The sequence below is a fragment of the Polypterus senegalus genome, chromosome 13 (genome assembly GCF_016835505.1).
Source record: "Polypterus senegalus isolate Bchr_013 chromosome 13, ASM1683550v1, whole genome shotgun sequence".
Classification (NCBI taxonomy): Eukaryota; Metazoa; Chordata; class Cladistia; order Polypteriformes; family Polypteridae; genus Polypterus; species Polypterus senegalus.
In genome coordinates, this window is record NC_053166.1 from 159,320,654 (window position 1) to 159,336,905 (window position 16,252).

General features: G+C 37.2%; 1 protein-coding gene across 2 annotated transcripts in view; it reads right to left on the reverse strand.

Annotated features, from left to right (window-relative positions):
- snx29 (sorting nexin 29) overlaps positions 1-16,252 on the reverse strand; it is a 439,469-nt gene that overhangs the window by 376,395 nt on the left and 46,822 nt on the right. For both annotated transcript variants that reach the window (XM_039774869.1, XM_039774870.1), the window contains exon 5: positions 3,503-3,683. In XM_039774869.1, coding sequence (XP_039630803.1) covers positions 3,503-3,683 — 181 coding nt within the window. The remainder of the gene's footprint in view (positions 1-3,502; positions 3,684-16,252) is intronic.

The window sequence follows — 16,252 nt, forward strand, 5'->3', positions numbered from 1 at the left end:
GACTTCTGCTACACCATACACGTCAACATCCACGATAGTGCACAACAATATCGCTGTTGTCTGAGACAGAACAGCGCCTGTGTGTGTGAAACGGCAGTGTTCAATTACAGTGGCGAAGTCAATCCATTATCCACGTACCCTGTACAACAAACATGCTACTCAACGTCAAGCTCAAGGACGTTGGCGTCTGCTCTCCTTTGTCTTTGAGAAGCGTGCCGCTGCCGGCCCCCTTTGAGAAGCTTACTTCACACGACGCGAGCACGAGATCTACTTGCGTGGAACGTGCGGCTATTAAAATACTCACTTGTATTGCTGTAAGTTAAATGATTTAACTTTCCTATTACATGTAACTTGAATAATTGTCTGAATATATATCTACATGCACAACATCAGCATAAAAAAAAAAATCAAGCGTGAACGGAAGGGGGCCCCGGACCAGAGTCCCGTTTGTCCCCCCCTGGCGGCGGGCCTGCTTGGGATCATCAGTACACAGTAAGGGGTATTGCGAGAGAGAGAGGTGAAGAACAGAGTGCAGGCCGGGTGGAATAGGTGGACATGATTGTCAGGAGTAATTTGTGACAGATGGGTATCAGCAAGAGTGAAAGGGAAGGTCTACAGGACGGTAGTGAGACCAACTATGTTATATAGGTTGAAGACGGTGGCACTGACCAAAAAACAGGAGACAGAGCTGGAGGTGATAGAGTTAAAAGATGTTAAGAATTGCATTGGGTGTGAAGAGGATTGTAGGATTAGAAACGAGTACATTAGAGGGTCAGCTCAGGTTAGACAGTTTGGAGACAAAGTCAGGGAGGAGAGATTGCGTTGGTTTGGACATGTGCAAAGGAGAGATGATGGGTATATTGGGAAAAGGATGCTAATGAATGTGATTAATAAAGTATCTATCCATCTATCTATCTATCTAAGGATAGAGCTGCCAGGCAAGAGGAAAAGAGGAAGGCCTAAGAGAAGTTTTATGGATATGGTGAGAGAGGACATGAAGGTGATGGGTATAACAGAGCAAGATGCAGAAGAGAAGAAGATATGGAAAAAGATGATACACTGTGGCAACCCGTAAAGGACGAAGCCGAAAGAAGAACCACCATCCCTGTAGCAGGCAACAGGGGGCACACTCTTTTGAGTCCAGGAATGTGCTTAAATGCACTCTTCTCGGCATACTTTTGTGTTGAAGGCTGGTGTCTTAGAACTGCACACTGGACTCAAGAAGCAGTATTAATAGCGGTTTCTTAGAATCTGAACATAGCATCTTCTACATCAAATCCTCTGAATTATATTCAACAGGTTTTTTTCAATAAAATCTAAAATTTCACTGGCATTTTTAATTGTTTCTTTGCTTTGCCTAGATAATAATAATCTGTTAGCGTAATCCTCTAAATCCTTTTCTGAGGTTTCTTCTTGTTGTTCAGTGTTGCACATCCTGTATTTAATGCTTTGTTTGTCTGCATGTAGCACTTTAAACTTCCTTAAATTAAGCTACATGTTCCAGGTGTTCACCTAGTTCGGAGATTGCCCATCTCTTTCCAAATGTATTTTCGCTGCCTCCCCAGTATTTGCTATCTCTTGTGCTGTCTGCAAATTTCACAAATACTAACTAAGAACCAATGGCATTATTATAAATTAAAAACAGTAATAGTACAGACCCCCTGAGGAACTTTGTTAATGGCTTTAACTCATCTCTCCTTATCTGTAATCTTTAGCTCCAGCCAATTTTGCAAAGTTAATTCTGATGTCAATAGCTTCAAGTTTCATATTTTAATCTGCAGTGTAGAATTGTATCAAAGGCCTTTTTAATGGCCAAGTATATTGCAAATTTGCGTTTACTACTACAGATGCCTGCTTACAAAAACAAACTGATTAGTCTGGCTAGATTGTGCTCTCATGAACCCATGCTGGCTGTTAGTTTGTATGTTATTTTCCACACAATAATCTTCTATTTTCTATGGGACTGTACTTGCCAAATTTCTGATTATACCTTTATGCAAGATAGAAATCTATAATTATTGGGATTCATCATTTTGTCCTCCTTGTGGAGATGTATTTGTGTGTGTTTTTGAAGCAGTCTAGTGGCTGAAGCACTGGACTGTTAGACCCAAGGCCAATGGTTTAATCTCCATCTCTAGCTCACTGTGCTAAGCAAGTTGTTTAACATGTAGAGAGCTACAGTGAAATGAGGTAAATTTGTTCCTGACTCCAATTTAAAAATCAGGGTGTTATTTAATTGAACTAATTAAATGTATTTTATTATTGAGTAAAACCCATAACAAAAATTTATTCTCACACAAAAAAAAAAAATTAGGTTACCTTATATAATTGGCACACAAACCAATGAATTCTTTATGCATGCCAGCAGCATGAGAACTCAGCTGGGTCTATCAAGTTAGATCATTGCAATCAAATGTCAGTGGTTCCATTTGAAGTTTGTGATGGCAAGACACTAATCATTGACAGATACTCAAATGGTTGTGGTTCTACTCATTTAAAGTATTTCTGTGAGAAATGTTACAAAAAATAAGGTGAATGAGAAAAAACTCGCTGATATTTCTTTCTTATTTCATGCAACCATTATCCTCTAATTACATGTAGTGCCCACAAATATGCTCTACTTTGGAGGTAGAGCCTCTTTACAAGATAAATTGTAGTTGGCATCCAATATTATGAATTAACTGATATTTAGCAATTTTTTTTTTAACATGGCTGTGTTACAACCGTAAAAAAAAATAAATAAATAATTGAACAGCTCTGCACTCAAATGGGATCGTTTTCACTATTACAGCTACTCTTGTAATATACTGACTGATTAAATGAATAAATTATAACAAATAAACATAACCCTGATTGCCAAATCTCCCAGTTCACCAAATACAGAAATTAAACTACCTAATAAACTATACACACATGCACTTGGGAGACAACTTGAGGGCTTATATAATGGTAATTACCCCCTGAGACAAGGGTTGGAGCCGTTGCCAAATGCTTCTCCTCCCCAATCACTTGCAGATCAGACGACCAGCAACAACATTGATGTCACTTCCGGGTCACAGGTTCCTTAAGACTAAAATCCTCATAAGGTGTTCCATGGCCATCTTGAGCCAGTCAAAGTGATGACTTGTGTCTGAAAAGCTCTTATGTGTAGCTTTTGCAAAACTCTTCTTTTGCTTTGCCAAAAATATATGGGGTTTGCTTTCAAGGTTCCCCAACAAATAATCTGTGTTTTATCTTGCAACGTATTAACATGGAGGTTAAGACAGTAACTACCATCAGTTTAGAAAATACCTGAAAACTAGCCATGCATGAAAATTACTACAGTTTTGTAATGTACCAAACTGTGAATGTAATATGTAAATCATAAATGTACCTAACAAATTATAAAAGCTTTAATGAATAATGTAATAAAAAGAAAATGAAGCAACAAATGATATTTTGCCTGTAAGTCATCATAACAATAGGGACAACACGCTTTAAAGTGCTTAAGTAAGTATGCTACCTGAGTCGAATGCGGTCAGCAAGCAGAGTGTGCAGGTATCGTTCCAGAGAATGTTCATTAAGTGCACATCGGAGCCATGCTCGGCCCCTTCCCACCTCTGTGTTGATGTTTTTCAGGGAATAAAAACGCTGCAGCTCATGTTTGTTTAGCAGCTCCTTGACATATAGCCAGAAAGATGACTCTAGAAAAGAACAAAGAATAAGATTCATTTTAAACGAGACAGACAGATTTTTTTTCTTGAACTATGAGAAAAAAAATTTGCATGCATCCGACAGATGAATGGAATTTGATCTACAACTGCTAGCAAGACCTATCCATCGCTAATAGAAACAACACAACAAAAGAATATGTAATAAGAATGTATAGTGGTTGCACATCCACTTCAATTTATTTTGCCTTGTAGCAAGGCAATGTCAAGCAGCCTGTTTTGAAGCTTAAAGATTAATAACAAAAAGGACCCCGATAGCCAAATTGTCCTGTTCAACAGAGTAACATCAATATATGTACATATATTCTAAACATTAACAAAGAAATCAGTTTCCAAAAAATAAAAAAAAAGCTAATAAAAATAGAAAAATGATAAAACGAAAAATAATTTACTATTTTGAAAAGAAGCAACACAATTTTAACTGAGCGTCACTTTGGAGACCAGCACTAGCATTACAACCTCACAAACTCAAACTGTTTAAATTTGCACATTAGATCTGTCAACATAGAAGAATCACTCAGGGTGTTGCCCCTCTCCATTTAACATCCTCACATAGAATGACTCGCATCAAACCCGAGTTCTTAGAGTTAGAAGCAAATGCTTATCAGGCTTTGTTAAAGGTAATTATCTGTTCTTCAACTGAACAAGTAGGCCTCTTGACTTCTTTTGCAATCGGGAGGGTATCATAATACACAGCAGTGGGATTTCAGCCTTTTTGTCCCGTCCCTACAGAGCCATACATGGTAAGAATTTAAAGGCACTTTTCATGAAGATCTAAAAAGGGTTTGGGCCTCACTTTACACAACAATTTAACGCAGCGTCAACTCAAACGAACAGTGTAGATAACAGTGGCCACTCACTGCACTGTGTAAAAAATTTATTTTTAGTTCAGTTCAAAGGTTATTGTCATGTGCACAGTAAGGAAACACGTTTCCCTGTACAATGACATTCTTTCTTTGCTGTCCACACCAAATGACAAAACCAACATATAAAGATAAACATAAATAATAAGTAGCAGACAGATAATTCGTAACAGAGGCAGCATAAAGTACAAAAACAGAATAGAAATATTAAGTGTAATGTGCAGGACAAATATTTAATGAATTAATTATATTCTTAGAGGGGATGATTGATAGCCATTCATTTGTCCCTATTATGAAAGATGCCCAGACACAGACAGACACCGAGCCACAGCCAGATGTCCAAAACACATACACTTTTTATTTTCTTCGCTCTGTACACACACAGCGCACCAACCAATGCATAAATCACCAGAAAACTCAGTCCTTATCTCTTTCTTGTGCCACCTCCACTCCTCTCTCCCAAGCTCCGTCCTCTTCCACCGGACTCTGGCTCCCCAAGTGGAGTGAGGCGGCCTCCTTTATAATGCACCCAGAAGTGCTCCAGGTGCTTCCTGATTAACATCCGGCAGCACTTCTCATTTTGTCACCAAACTCTCATACCTGTGTTGCTCTTCTAATATCCTCATTCCTAATTCTGTCCACCCTCATTACTCTGAACAAAAATCATAGCATCTTCAACTCTGCCACTTTAGCTCTGCCTGCTGTCTTTTTTTTAGTGCTACCGTCTCTAAACCATACAACATAGCTGCTCTCACTGCCGTTTTATAGACCTTTCCCTTTTCACTCTTACAGTCACTCTTCACCACCCAGTCGTCATCTTTGCCTGGACCCTTTTCTTTAACTCTCTGCCACATTCTCCATTGTTTTGGACTGTTGAACTCAACTATTTAAATTCACCTACCTTCACCACCTCTTCTCCTTGCATTCACACCATTCCACCGCCTTCCCCCTCATTCACACACATGTAATCTTTCATACTAAATACTGATTCTCATTCCCCTTCTCTCCAGTGCGTATCTCCACCTGCTGTCTACTCTCACTACAGATCACAATGTCATCCGCGAACATCATAGTCCTCAAAGACTCCTGTCTGACCTCATCTGTCAACCTTTCCATCACCATTGTAAGCAGGAAAGGGCTCAGAACCAATCCTTGATGTAATCCCACTCTCACCTTGAACCAGGATGTCATTCCTACCACACACCTTACCTGCAGTCACATTGTCCTCATACATTGTCCTGTACCACTCTCACATACTTTCTGCTACTCCCGACTTCCTCATACAGTACCATGACTTCTCTCTTTGCAACCTGTCATATGCTTTCTCAAAGTCCACAAACACGCAATGCAATTCCTTCTGACATTCTCTGAACTTTTCCATCAATATCCTTAAAGCAAACATCACATCTGTGGTACTCTTTCCTGGTATGAAACCATATTGCTGCTCAAAGATAGCCATCTCTCCTCTCACCCTAATATCCATCACTCGTACCTGTATCTTCATGGTATGGTAGATCAATTTTATACCCCTGTAGTTACTGCAGCTCTGCACACCTCCCTTACTTTTGAAAATGGGTACTTTTCAAGATTTTCTTAAACAATATAGTTAGAAATTCTACTGCCAACTAACCTAAATATCTTCATGCCTCCACTGATATATCGTCCTCTTCATCAGCCTTGCTGATCCCTGGTACTTCATGAGTTACTATCTCCACATCTTCCAACCTTCACTCTCTTTCATTTTCTATAATCATAATTTCATCAAAGCACTCCTTCTACCTTTTCAACACACTCTTACCACCGGTCAGTAAATTTCCATCTGCATTCAGGTGCTTTTCCCCTTCCCTTCTTTCCAGCTTCTCATACAGACCTTATCCTTAGCCACCTTTCTTCACCTTATGCCACATCTCTTTGTACAACTCTCTGCTTTCATCATTTCTCTGGTTATTCCACTTCTTTTTCACTAACTTCTTCCTCTTTAAGCTTTCCTGTACTTCCTCATTCCATCACCAAGTCTCTTTGTCTTCCTTCCTCTGCTCAGATGTCACACCAAACACCTTCCTAGCTCTCTCCCTTTCATCCTTTTAGTTATGAAACAACACAGCTAATAAAATGTAGACTATTTTCCAATTTAACGTTCAATATCATGTTATAAGAGATAAAATAAAGAATGTAGAATTATTCTAAAATAGATAAGAATAATAAGAAAATTAGTTTTGAGAAGGGTATCATGATGGAGCAGCATCGATATATTGATAACTGGATCACACACTTTCTGTTTCAATTAAAAAAAAATAATTCTACAGAAAAGCAATGCATTATTAACATACTGTAAATGTTTTTTCTATTTCTTTATCTTTTTTGTCTCCATCATTTCTACTGACAAATGGAGAGTCAATATATTGATTTCATGCTGAGGTTAATCAAGTGGAAGGAACATGTTGTCAACAATCCTCATGGTGTTCAAACTGCTAAAGATACAATAGGACATGCTGCAAATGTGGTAATGATTCAAAATATGCAATTTCAAATGACTATTGGCACATCACTGTTCCACATTAGACTGACATCCATTTAGGATTAGTTTCTGACCAATGCTTCACACTAAGATAGGCCCAGTTATCTTCAACCACGTCCTGGAAGAATCAGCTTCAGGAGATGGGGAAACAATTTTATATCTATTTATCAATGGATGGATGGATGATCCACACATTTTTCAAATACTGATTTTTGGAAGATTGGAAAAGTTTTGGGAAAAATTAAGTGCTTGCACAAACCTAACAACTGCAAATAAGTAGTTCATTTTAAACCTATTTTCCTTTACCTACCTTTATTGTTTGGAAAGCTGCTTACAATTCAGTAAAGGAAAAGAAAAAAAGACCAATTGTGCTTCTGCTGTTAGAACATTCGCACTATAGATTAAAAGTAGTCCATAGGGATTTAGTCTATCAAGATGGGATGATGGGAAGTAGAGAAGCATACATAGCAGTACCCCCACACCGTCACCATCTACCTTGAAGAATGCTTTACTTATAAAAATGATACATCCTCAAATTACCCATAAGCAAAAAAATAAATTGTCTTTTTATTGTTAATTTTGGACTTTACATGTTTGCCTAACATCTCTCCTAATATCCCAAACTTCTACTGATACCCCAATAACATGTGCACATAAGGACGATTTTAGTCTAAATTGACTGGTTAAGAGGGACTGTTATGTACATAAGCTGGGTTTGTTTCGACACGCCAACCTGATCTTCCTGGAGTGGCTTTAGTTCCTTTTGACCTCAAAATACAATTAAGCAGATTCAGTAAATGGATGGATATATGGATTAGACAACTGTAGAAAAAGGTTTATTATTGTACTATAAAAAGAGACTGTTTAACATTCAACTAAAATGCATATTTCAAATTCTGAAATAAAGGTCAAGTGTTGTTTAGCCTGTGACGGAAAAGAGTAAACTGAACATTTTGCAACCTCCCTATTCCCTACATATAAATGAATTATTTCAATGTCTGTTGCACTGCCCACCACCGAAATGCCAAATAATCAATCAGAGACTAAGACAGAGGCAAAGACAGGGCCTTACATTCAAGCTAAATTCAATTTCCTGGTAGTTAATGAGCTCCCTGACAGGTAATAATAGCCAAATCAGTCAGCAAAATATGTATGAAGGCAGCGTCAAAAGGCTCTTAACCCACATGGTATTTACAAGCCTGGCATATTCAGGGCTATGCATCAATAAATTGCAACAAATCTGGAAATTCTATACTGATTAAAAGTGGGATTTAACAATTTTAAAGCAAGACTGTAAGTTAACTAACTGAAATGTACTTAAACTAAAAAGCACATTAGCAATTCAAATCATCACTTCAAATATGAAGCAATCCTATGTAATTAACCACCCATACACTTTTTTTTTTTTTTTATGAGACTGGTAGTCTCATTTGTTTTAAATTAACAATTAAAATTAACACTGACAACAAAATGATCTGATAAGGCACCTACTGGAAAATTACCAGTCATTAAAAATTAATGCATCTTACTGGCACCATAGAAATACCACAGAAAGTCTTAGTCTAAATAAATGCTATTTACTTGTTTCACTAGAGAGCGGCAAACAAGTCACATAAAAGCTCAGACTGGAATATTTTTTTTAAAATCACATCAATGCTGAAAATGTTAGAGACCCCATAACACACAGAATGACACATTTGTCTTCTAGTCCGTCTCTAGCTATTCTATTAAAGGACACAGACGCAATGATTATGGCCACAAAGAATCCTGTGCATTAACAGGGTTACATTTATTGTTTTGAGAGTCCCAAGTAACGGACCTGGGATCTCAAATTTCTCATCAAGAAAAATGCGCCTTCTTCATGTTCATTTAAATTCGTCCACATGTCCTTCATTGGCTACTGGTCTTTCACACGTGACAAAAAGATGCAATGCATAACAAAGAAAATACTACTAGATTTCTAAATATTAAACATGATTTATGTTTATGATGATCTGAAATCAGGGTGGCTCTACCTGACTCCAGGAATGAACTCATTTAAACCAGTGTGAAACTGGAACACCTGTTGGAAGGAGTGAATCTGGCTAAACTCAATGCCCTCCAGCATAAATGACATGTAGCTTTATAATATGCACATACTGATAAAAAAAAAAAATACCACATGAACATACTGATCAAAAATAAAATAAAATAAGAGCATTAACTTCGACTTACCCACTGTATCCACACAAAAATGGCATTATTGGAAAGTTTCATCTGAATTTAACATATAATTCCAATATGCAAAACTTTGAAAGAAATAATAAAGACCCATGATTCATGCAGAACTCAGACTATTAAATTGAAAGTTTTACGCACACTACTGCACTTTTTCTATTAATCGAAGTCATGTAATTCTCACTCTCTATAGCACTGCATTCATAGTCACCACACAACATACAGCTGTGCTCTCACTCAAAAATTTGTGACATGTAACTTACTGTATTTCCACTAATTTCAGCAGTGGTTGTCAACTGGACATTCAAATGACAGGAGTAATACAATAGTCTTGGGAGGAATCCATGAACATGTTGAACGTGCAAGAGTGGACAGTAGTGATGAGCAAACCCCAACAGAGTCTGCATTGCTGTGAATTTGGTGAAACCACGGAAATGTTTAGGAACTTTCCAAAATTCTGCATGATAAACTAAAGTCAATGGGGAAGAAGGAACTGAACTAGTTTTGAGTGGAATATAAAGCTGCAGTGGTCACTCAAGTGTCCCCTTGGGCTAGGGAAGCTTCTGTTAGTTATGCTTGCAAATTATTGTGAACAAATATGTTATTTGTGCTGTGAGACAGAAGTGCTAACCACTGTACCACCTAGCTTCAAACAATGCAGACAGAATGAGAGCCACAAATAAAATACAACAAATGGCTACAAACCAGCAATAAGTGAATAAAATATTTACGTCTTGTGGTACACATTGGTCATGCCACAGAGTGGCAGCATGGGACTGCCTTATTTCATTGTTTGAAGTCACAGCTCTGAGCACATTTAGAACATGATTTTTTGTTTCCCATGTTTCTGTGGAGATGTTCAGCACATTTTTCTCTCATTGAGAAGAAACACCTTTTAAATAGTAATAAATATTTCATTATATAGGGTCTCCCATGTTTAATAAAGAGGGGAGGGTGAGGGTTTCTTTGACTAGTTGCAGTACATGGCTAAACATGTCCAGGCAGTGTGCTGTAGTGGTTAAGGCTTTGGACTTCAAATCCTGAGGTTGTGGGATGAAATCCCACTGCTAACACTGTGTGACCCCGAGCAAGTCACTTGACCTGCCTGTGCTCCAGTTGGAAAACCAAAAGAAATGTGACCAATTGTGTATCAAAAATTTTGGAAGTCGCCTTGGATAAAAGAGTCAGCCAAATAGGTAAATGTAATTATGCATGATATTAGGCACAGCACTGCCCAGCCAGCACACAGAGATCAGTGTTATATATCCAGTGGCAGTACTCATAATATTCTCATTATGATTAGCTAATGTAATCCTCAAATTAAAACAGCACAATTATATTCTTAATGCAAGTTGTGTCTAAATCCAGCTGGAGTATTCATCAAGTCATGACTTAATGCGTGGAAGTTCTACAATGTCATACTAGTCACACAAAGCATCATGGGGTGCCGGAAAAAAATGTTTGTCTAAGCCGGTCACATACTGAATTCACAGGAAATATACTCACTGAAAAAATGCTTTGGCAGATATTGACAATCAGCAAGATTGGACAGCATGACTATGACATTCATCCATAACAATGTGTTAATTTCAATAAAGTTATAATATAAAAACAAAAGGAAAAACAACAGAAACAAAAAAATTATTAAAGCTAAAGGGAACCAATACTTGCAATGCCTGCTCCTATAAAGAAGCATAAACCACCTGAAGTTTAAGAAAAAGGCAATATATTGCAATAACTTGCGTTTTTTATTGGGTGTAAAGTCTTGTTTATTATGAATAAGTTCTTCTTAAGTTTGCATATGCTGGATTTATGTCCAAGTGTCTGTTGATGGCATTCTCATTTGATAACCAGGATTCAGCCAGCTCTCTGGCACTTTTTGTATTGGCTTTAAATTTTACTTGTACATTGTCCCAATTAAATGTATGTCCTGTATACAGGAACACCGCCACACCGTCAGAAGAAAGGACTCACTATCATTGATCTATACGCATACTAAATCAACAAGACAAACATTTAATTAGGACAATGTACAAGTAAAATTTAAAGCCAATACAAAAAGTGCCAGAGAGCTGGCTGAATCCTGGTTATCAAATGAGAATGCCATCAACAGACACTTGAACATAAATCCAGCATATGCAAACTTAAAGAAGAACTTATTCATAATAAACAAGACTTTACACCCACACCCCCCAAACAAGTTATTGCTATATATTGCCTTTGATTCTTGTAAGTCTAAGCATTATCCTCTGATGAAGACCCCTGGTAGGGGTTGAAAGCTCAGGAATAAAAAATACTTTATAATACGTGATTCATTTTCTCCCTTTGTGGATCTAATATATATATATATATATATATATATATATATATATATATATATATATATATATATATATATATATATATATATATATATATATATATATATATATATATATATAATATTATATATATATATATATACACACACACACACACTGTATATACAAAAAGGTGATAACTAATTATATACAAAAAAAGAAAACTGAAGGCAACCAGCAGATCAAAAAAAGAACACTCAGTCCTGAAATGAATCTGAAGACAAATGTGAGGCTGGTACAGACACACAGGAAAGGGAACATTTGCTTATTTTAACAATATTGCACTTTTGTACTTCCTTTTGTCTAAATTTAGTTATTTTCAGTTTCAACTGCATGCAAATCATTAACATTAAAGCAGCAAACACAGCAATATAAGAATCCTACAATAATACTTTAAGCAATTTAGTAGTAACAGGACACATATTACAATGTAATAATTCATTTTACTTAAAGGGCATATGCCCATTTGTAAAGCACTTTAAAAAAGGTACTGATCCATATATTATGACTGTTTACATGTATGTTTTAAAGTGTGGGTCTTATAATACATATAATACTGATATAAAACATGTATACAATGTCAGATAACGTTATTTCTACAAATGTAAGCTTTGGGACTCTGGACTTGTTTATTATTTATAAACACTTGTGTGTCATTGATGATGTTTGATGATGCTGTTTTCGCAACAAGTTAAACAAAACATGGAATACATTTTAACTGCTACCAAATACAAGAAATGCTTCTAAATATGCGGTGTCCCTTTCTAAAAAGCTGTGCAAATGCATAATAGCTATTTTCATTAAGGTTATTCAAAGACAGCTCTAAAATGTTTGATTTGTGCGAATTTGCTTCTAAGTCCTAACACAAGACACGGCACGGTCATTCATCTCAGCGTATGACTGGAATATTAAGAAGTACTCTAAGCTTCATGAAGCATGGAGTTTCCATTCTGTTTATGTACTTAGATTCATTATTATTTTTAGATTTATGACAGTCACCTTTAAATTATCTATTGACTGTAATATACACTTAATTCCAGGAACACGTCAGATGCAGACACTATCGGTATTTTTCCGAAACCTCCACAAATCTCAAGTGTAAATTGTGGTATATAAGGACTGTTTAAGGAACTGTGTTATATTTACTTAAAACCTTGCCTCTGTTCTGATAACTCATTTATCAGTGGAACCATGAGATTTAATTCAAGATACTGGTGGGGGAGGGCTGGATGGTAAGCCAATTAATTACTGCACACATTCTCACTTACTGGGAAATAAAAGTCAGAAATTAAAGTAACCTGTTTGTCTGTGGAATGAGCGAGGTAAACCACAGTCAGGTCAGGTTGGGGAGCACGTTGCCACACTCAACACATGACGGAACAGCTCAGGATCTTCGTTGGCAACCTCCCAGGCAGACAGGCGATGCAGTACCACCCTCTGGAAATGACCACCTATCTGCAACAGCCAGGTGTTACGTGGGCATCCGCTTCGTCTAGTCCAGCCAATCGGGTCCCCAACAATAAGCCAGATCACCCACAGGGAATCGCACCACATGGCCATAGTGCCATAAACGATGCCCCCTCACAATTCAGGTAATGTGCCTCCTTCAGGACTCCGTGAGATACTGCTCATTCGACACAAAGTCAAACCAGCGTTACCCAAGGATACTCCAAAGAGACACAGTACCTCAAGAAAAACAAGACACAGACAGAAAGGGGATGCAAACTACTCATTTGCCCTAAATATTGGCATTGGATTTACTTGTGTTGAACAAGCATTGAGCTGAATTTCACTCTATGTAATTAATGAATTAGTTCATTCCATTTATTTAGCATGTTTCTCACTTCTCAAAGTGCTTTCACAGACAGAGGGGGAACCACAGCAATCACTACCAATATGCAGTACCCACCTGGATGATGTGATGACAGCCATCATTGTGCCAGTACATTCACCACACATGAGCTATTAGGTGGTGAAGGTGTGAGAGAGATCGTCAATTAGAGACAGGGGATGATTAGGGGGCAGAATGGAGAAGGCCATGATGGGCAGTTTAGCCAGGACATCAAGATAAAGCCTACTGTTTTTGAAGGATGCCTAATGAATGTAATGACCACAGAGAGTCAGGACCTCGGTTTTACATCTCAGCACCATATTTACAGCACAGTGTTCCCGTCTCTGCACTGGGGGGCCATGGGGATCCACACACAGACCACAGGGTAAGTACCCACTGCTGGCCTCACCAACACCTCTTCCAGCAACAAGTCATCACACTGGTCACATGTGAACAGACAACTACAGAAAGGAATGAGTGGATCATATCATCTAAAAATCAAAAAACACAGAGAGCTTAGTGTGACAGATATCATACTACCAAATGCTTAGAAGGGACTTTCAGCGCAAGTCAGTCATTTGATGGATTAGTTGTCAACCTAGACAATCCTCATCACTTTTATACATGAATATCCCTAATAAACTGTCTATTTAATTCCTTGAATCAATATGTCAAATGTGTATCATTATTCATTCAGCTTCTAGGTCTTATAAGCAGGTGAATACAAGGACCTACACAAGAACCCTCTTTTTCTATAATCACCTGATCAAGCGACAAACTTGAAAAAGAAAAACAAAGGGTTTGGGTTCTGTTTTTTATTACAATTACAATTTTGCTCTCAATGAACCTGCAGGACCCTACTGAATCATTTCAGTGATAAGAAACTGCAAGTGCTTGGAGCATGGGAAAGGTGCAATATAAATAAGTGTGGGCCCATTTGCTTGATAAATGAGTAATCAACAATTGTCCCACAACACTCCCGCCTCTTAAATGGTTTTGAATTCAACTTAGTTGTGTCTATGCCGGACACAATAAAACCAAACTGAATTCTAAGCCTAAAAAATGAAAATCTACGGTAATAAAGTGCCACATCATTAAAACCGGACTCATTTTAGACATGTTTAAACAGAATAAATAACCAAACTGAAACTACCAAAAATTTTACTTTAGTAAAGGCAACCAGGACAAAACGAAATTGAGCAAGTAGTAACTTACTTAAAAACAAAATTAATTGTGTTTGCACCTTTGGGACTATTCTCATGCTGCATGCAGGTTCATCATGGTACCCTACAATTTTGTTTAAAAATAAAAGATTGCACATGTAAAACTGCGGGTAACCAGGACACTGGTTCCATCTATAAATTCATAACACTAAAATGGTTATGGGTCATAAACTACAGCAGTTATCATATTTAAAAGAAAAGCTGCCTTCCCCAGTAGTGTGAAATATTTGGTCATCTTGGTAGTAACCCTTTGTTTAAACTATTATATTAGGATATATAGTCAGCTATATTACAAGATGTCTAGCACTTTATTTCAAAAGTAGTAAAGAAATATCACAACAGAGGACTTTGTTTTCTTCCAATACTTGGTTCTAAATATTAGTAATATTAAAATGACTCTTTCCATTTGCGAAGAAAATAAGGGAATAATAATAATTCTTTGCATTTATATAGCGCTTTTCTCACTACTCAAAGCGCTCAGCAATTGCAGGTTAATGGCCCTGCTCAAGGGCCCAACAGAGCAAAGTACCTGTGGTACTTACGGGAGTCGAACCAGCAACCTTCCGATTGCCATTGCAGATCCCTAGCCTCAGAGCCACCACTCCGCCTAAATTATATGCACTTGTAGTAATGGCACCTAAATGGGCCGTGCTGAAATCTCCTCTACAGCCCTAACTATATTAGAGAGTTTGTTCAGCTCATCATTTACTAGGGCAGAGAGAGGGAAGTAATCATTGCATGTGTACTTCAACACCAGTGCAGACAATCAATAGGTTTGTGTTTTTTATTTTTTTATATACACTTTTCCCATCACCAACTATTTTCTTCCAGCTATTGGGGTCTTTTGAGCTTAGTTCCATTTTTTCCCTATCATCTGCTGGGATCATGTCCATCTATTTCCAGATAGATGACCATTATACGTATAAAGGGTCTGAAAACAGATTGTATAATTTGAACATGCTGGGATTTATTTTGGCAAAAGATGTTTTAACTGAGAAGCTGATCATCTAGGAACTTCCAGATTTCATTAAAAGGAATTTGTAGTGCTTTTCTACTGTACAGTAGTTTGAAAAAAAGGGAGAAATATTCTTTTTTTCCAGTATAGAATTGGTGAGGGGATAACATCCTTAACAGTAACACTAGAAATTTGTATAAATTAACTTTGGTTTTACTTCATAAAGTGCAAAACTTAACCATCCAACTCCCATCTCAGCATATTTCCCACGCAAATGTAAAGTTTAGAGAATTTAACCTCACTGTTAAAATTAGCATCTAAGTATTTAATAACTTATTTTAATGACACTCTGTACTTAACTGTTGAGAGTTCAGACTGTTTAATATTGATTTAATATGAAACAACACTTAATTATCCCTCTCAGAAAAAGTGGAGAAAAATCTAGTGTCTTAGTGTGGCAGGTCACCTTCAATGCAGCAAAGGTATGTGCCAATAGTCTGAAAGATGCAAGCCTACCTAAATGTCCCTTAGTATATACCTAATATACTGTATATCTGTATCTTAGTATATATCTA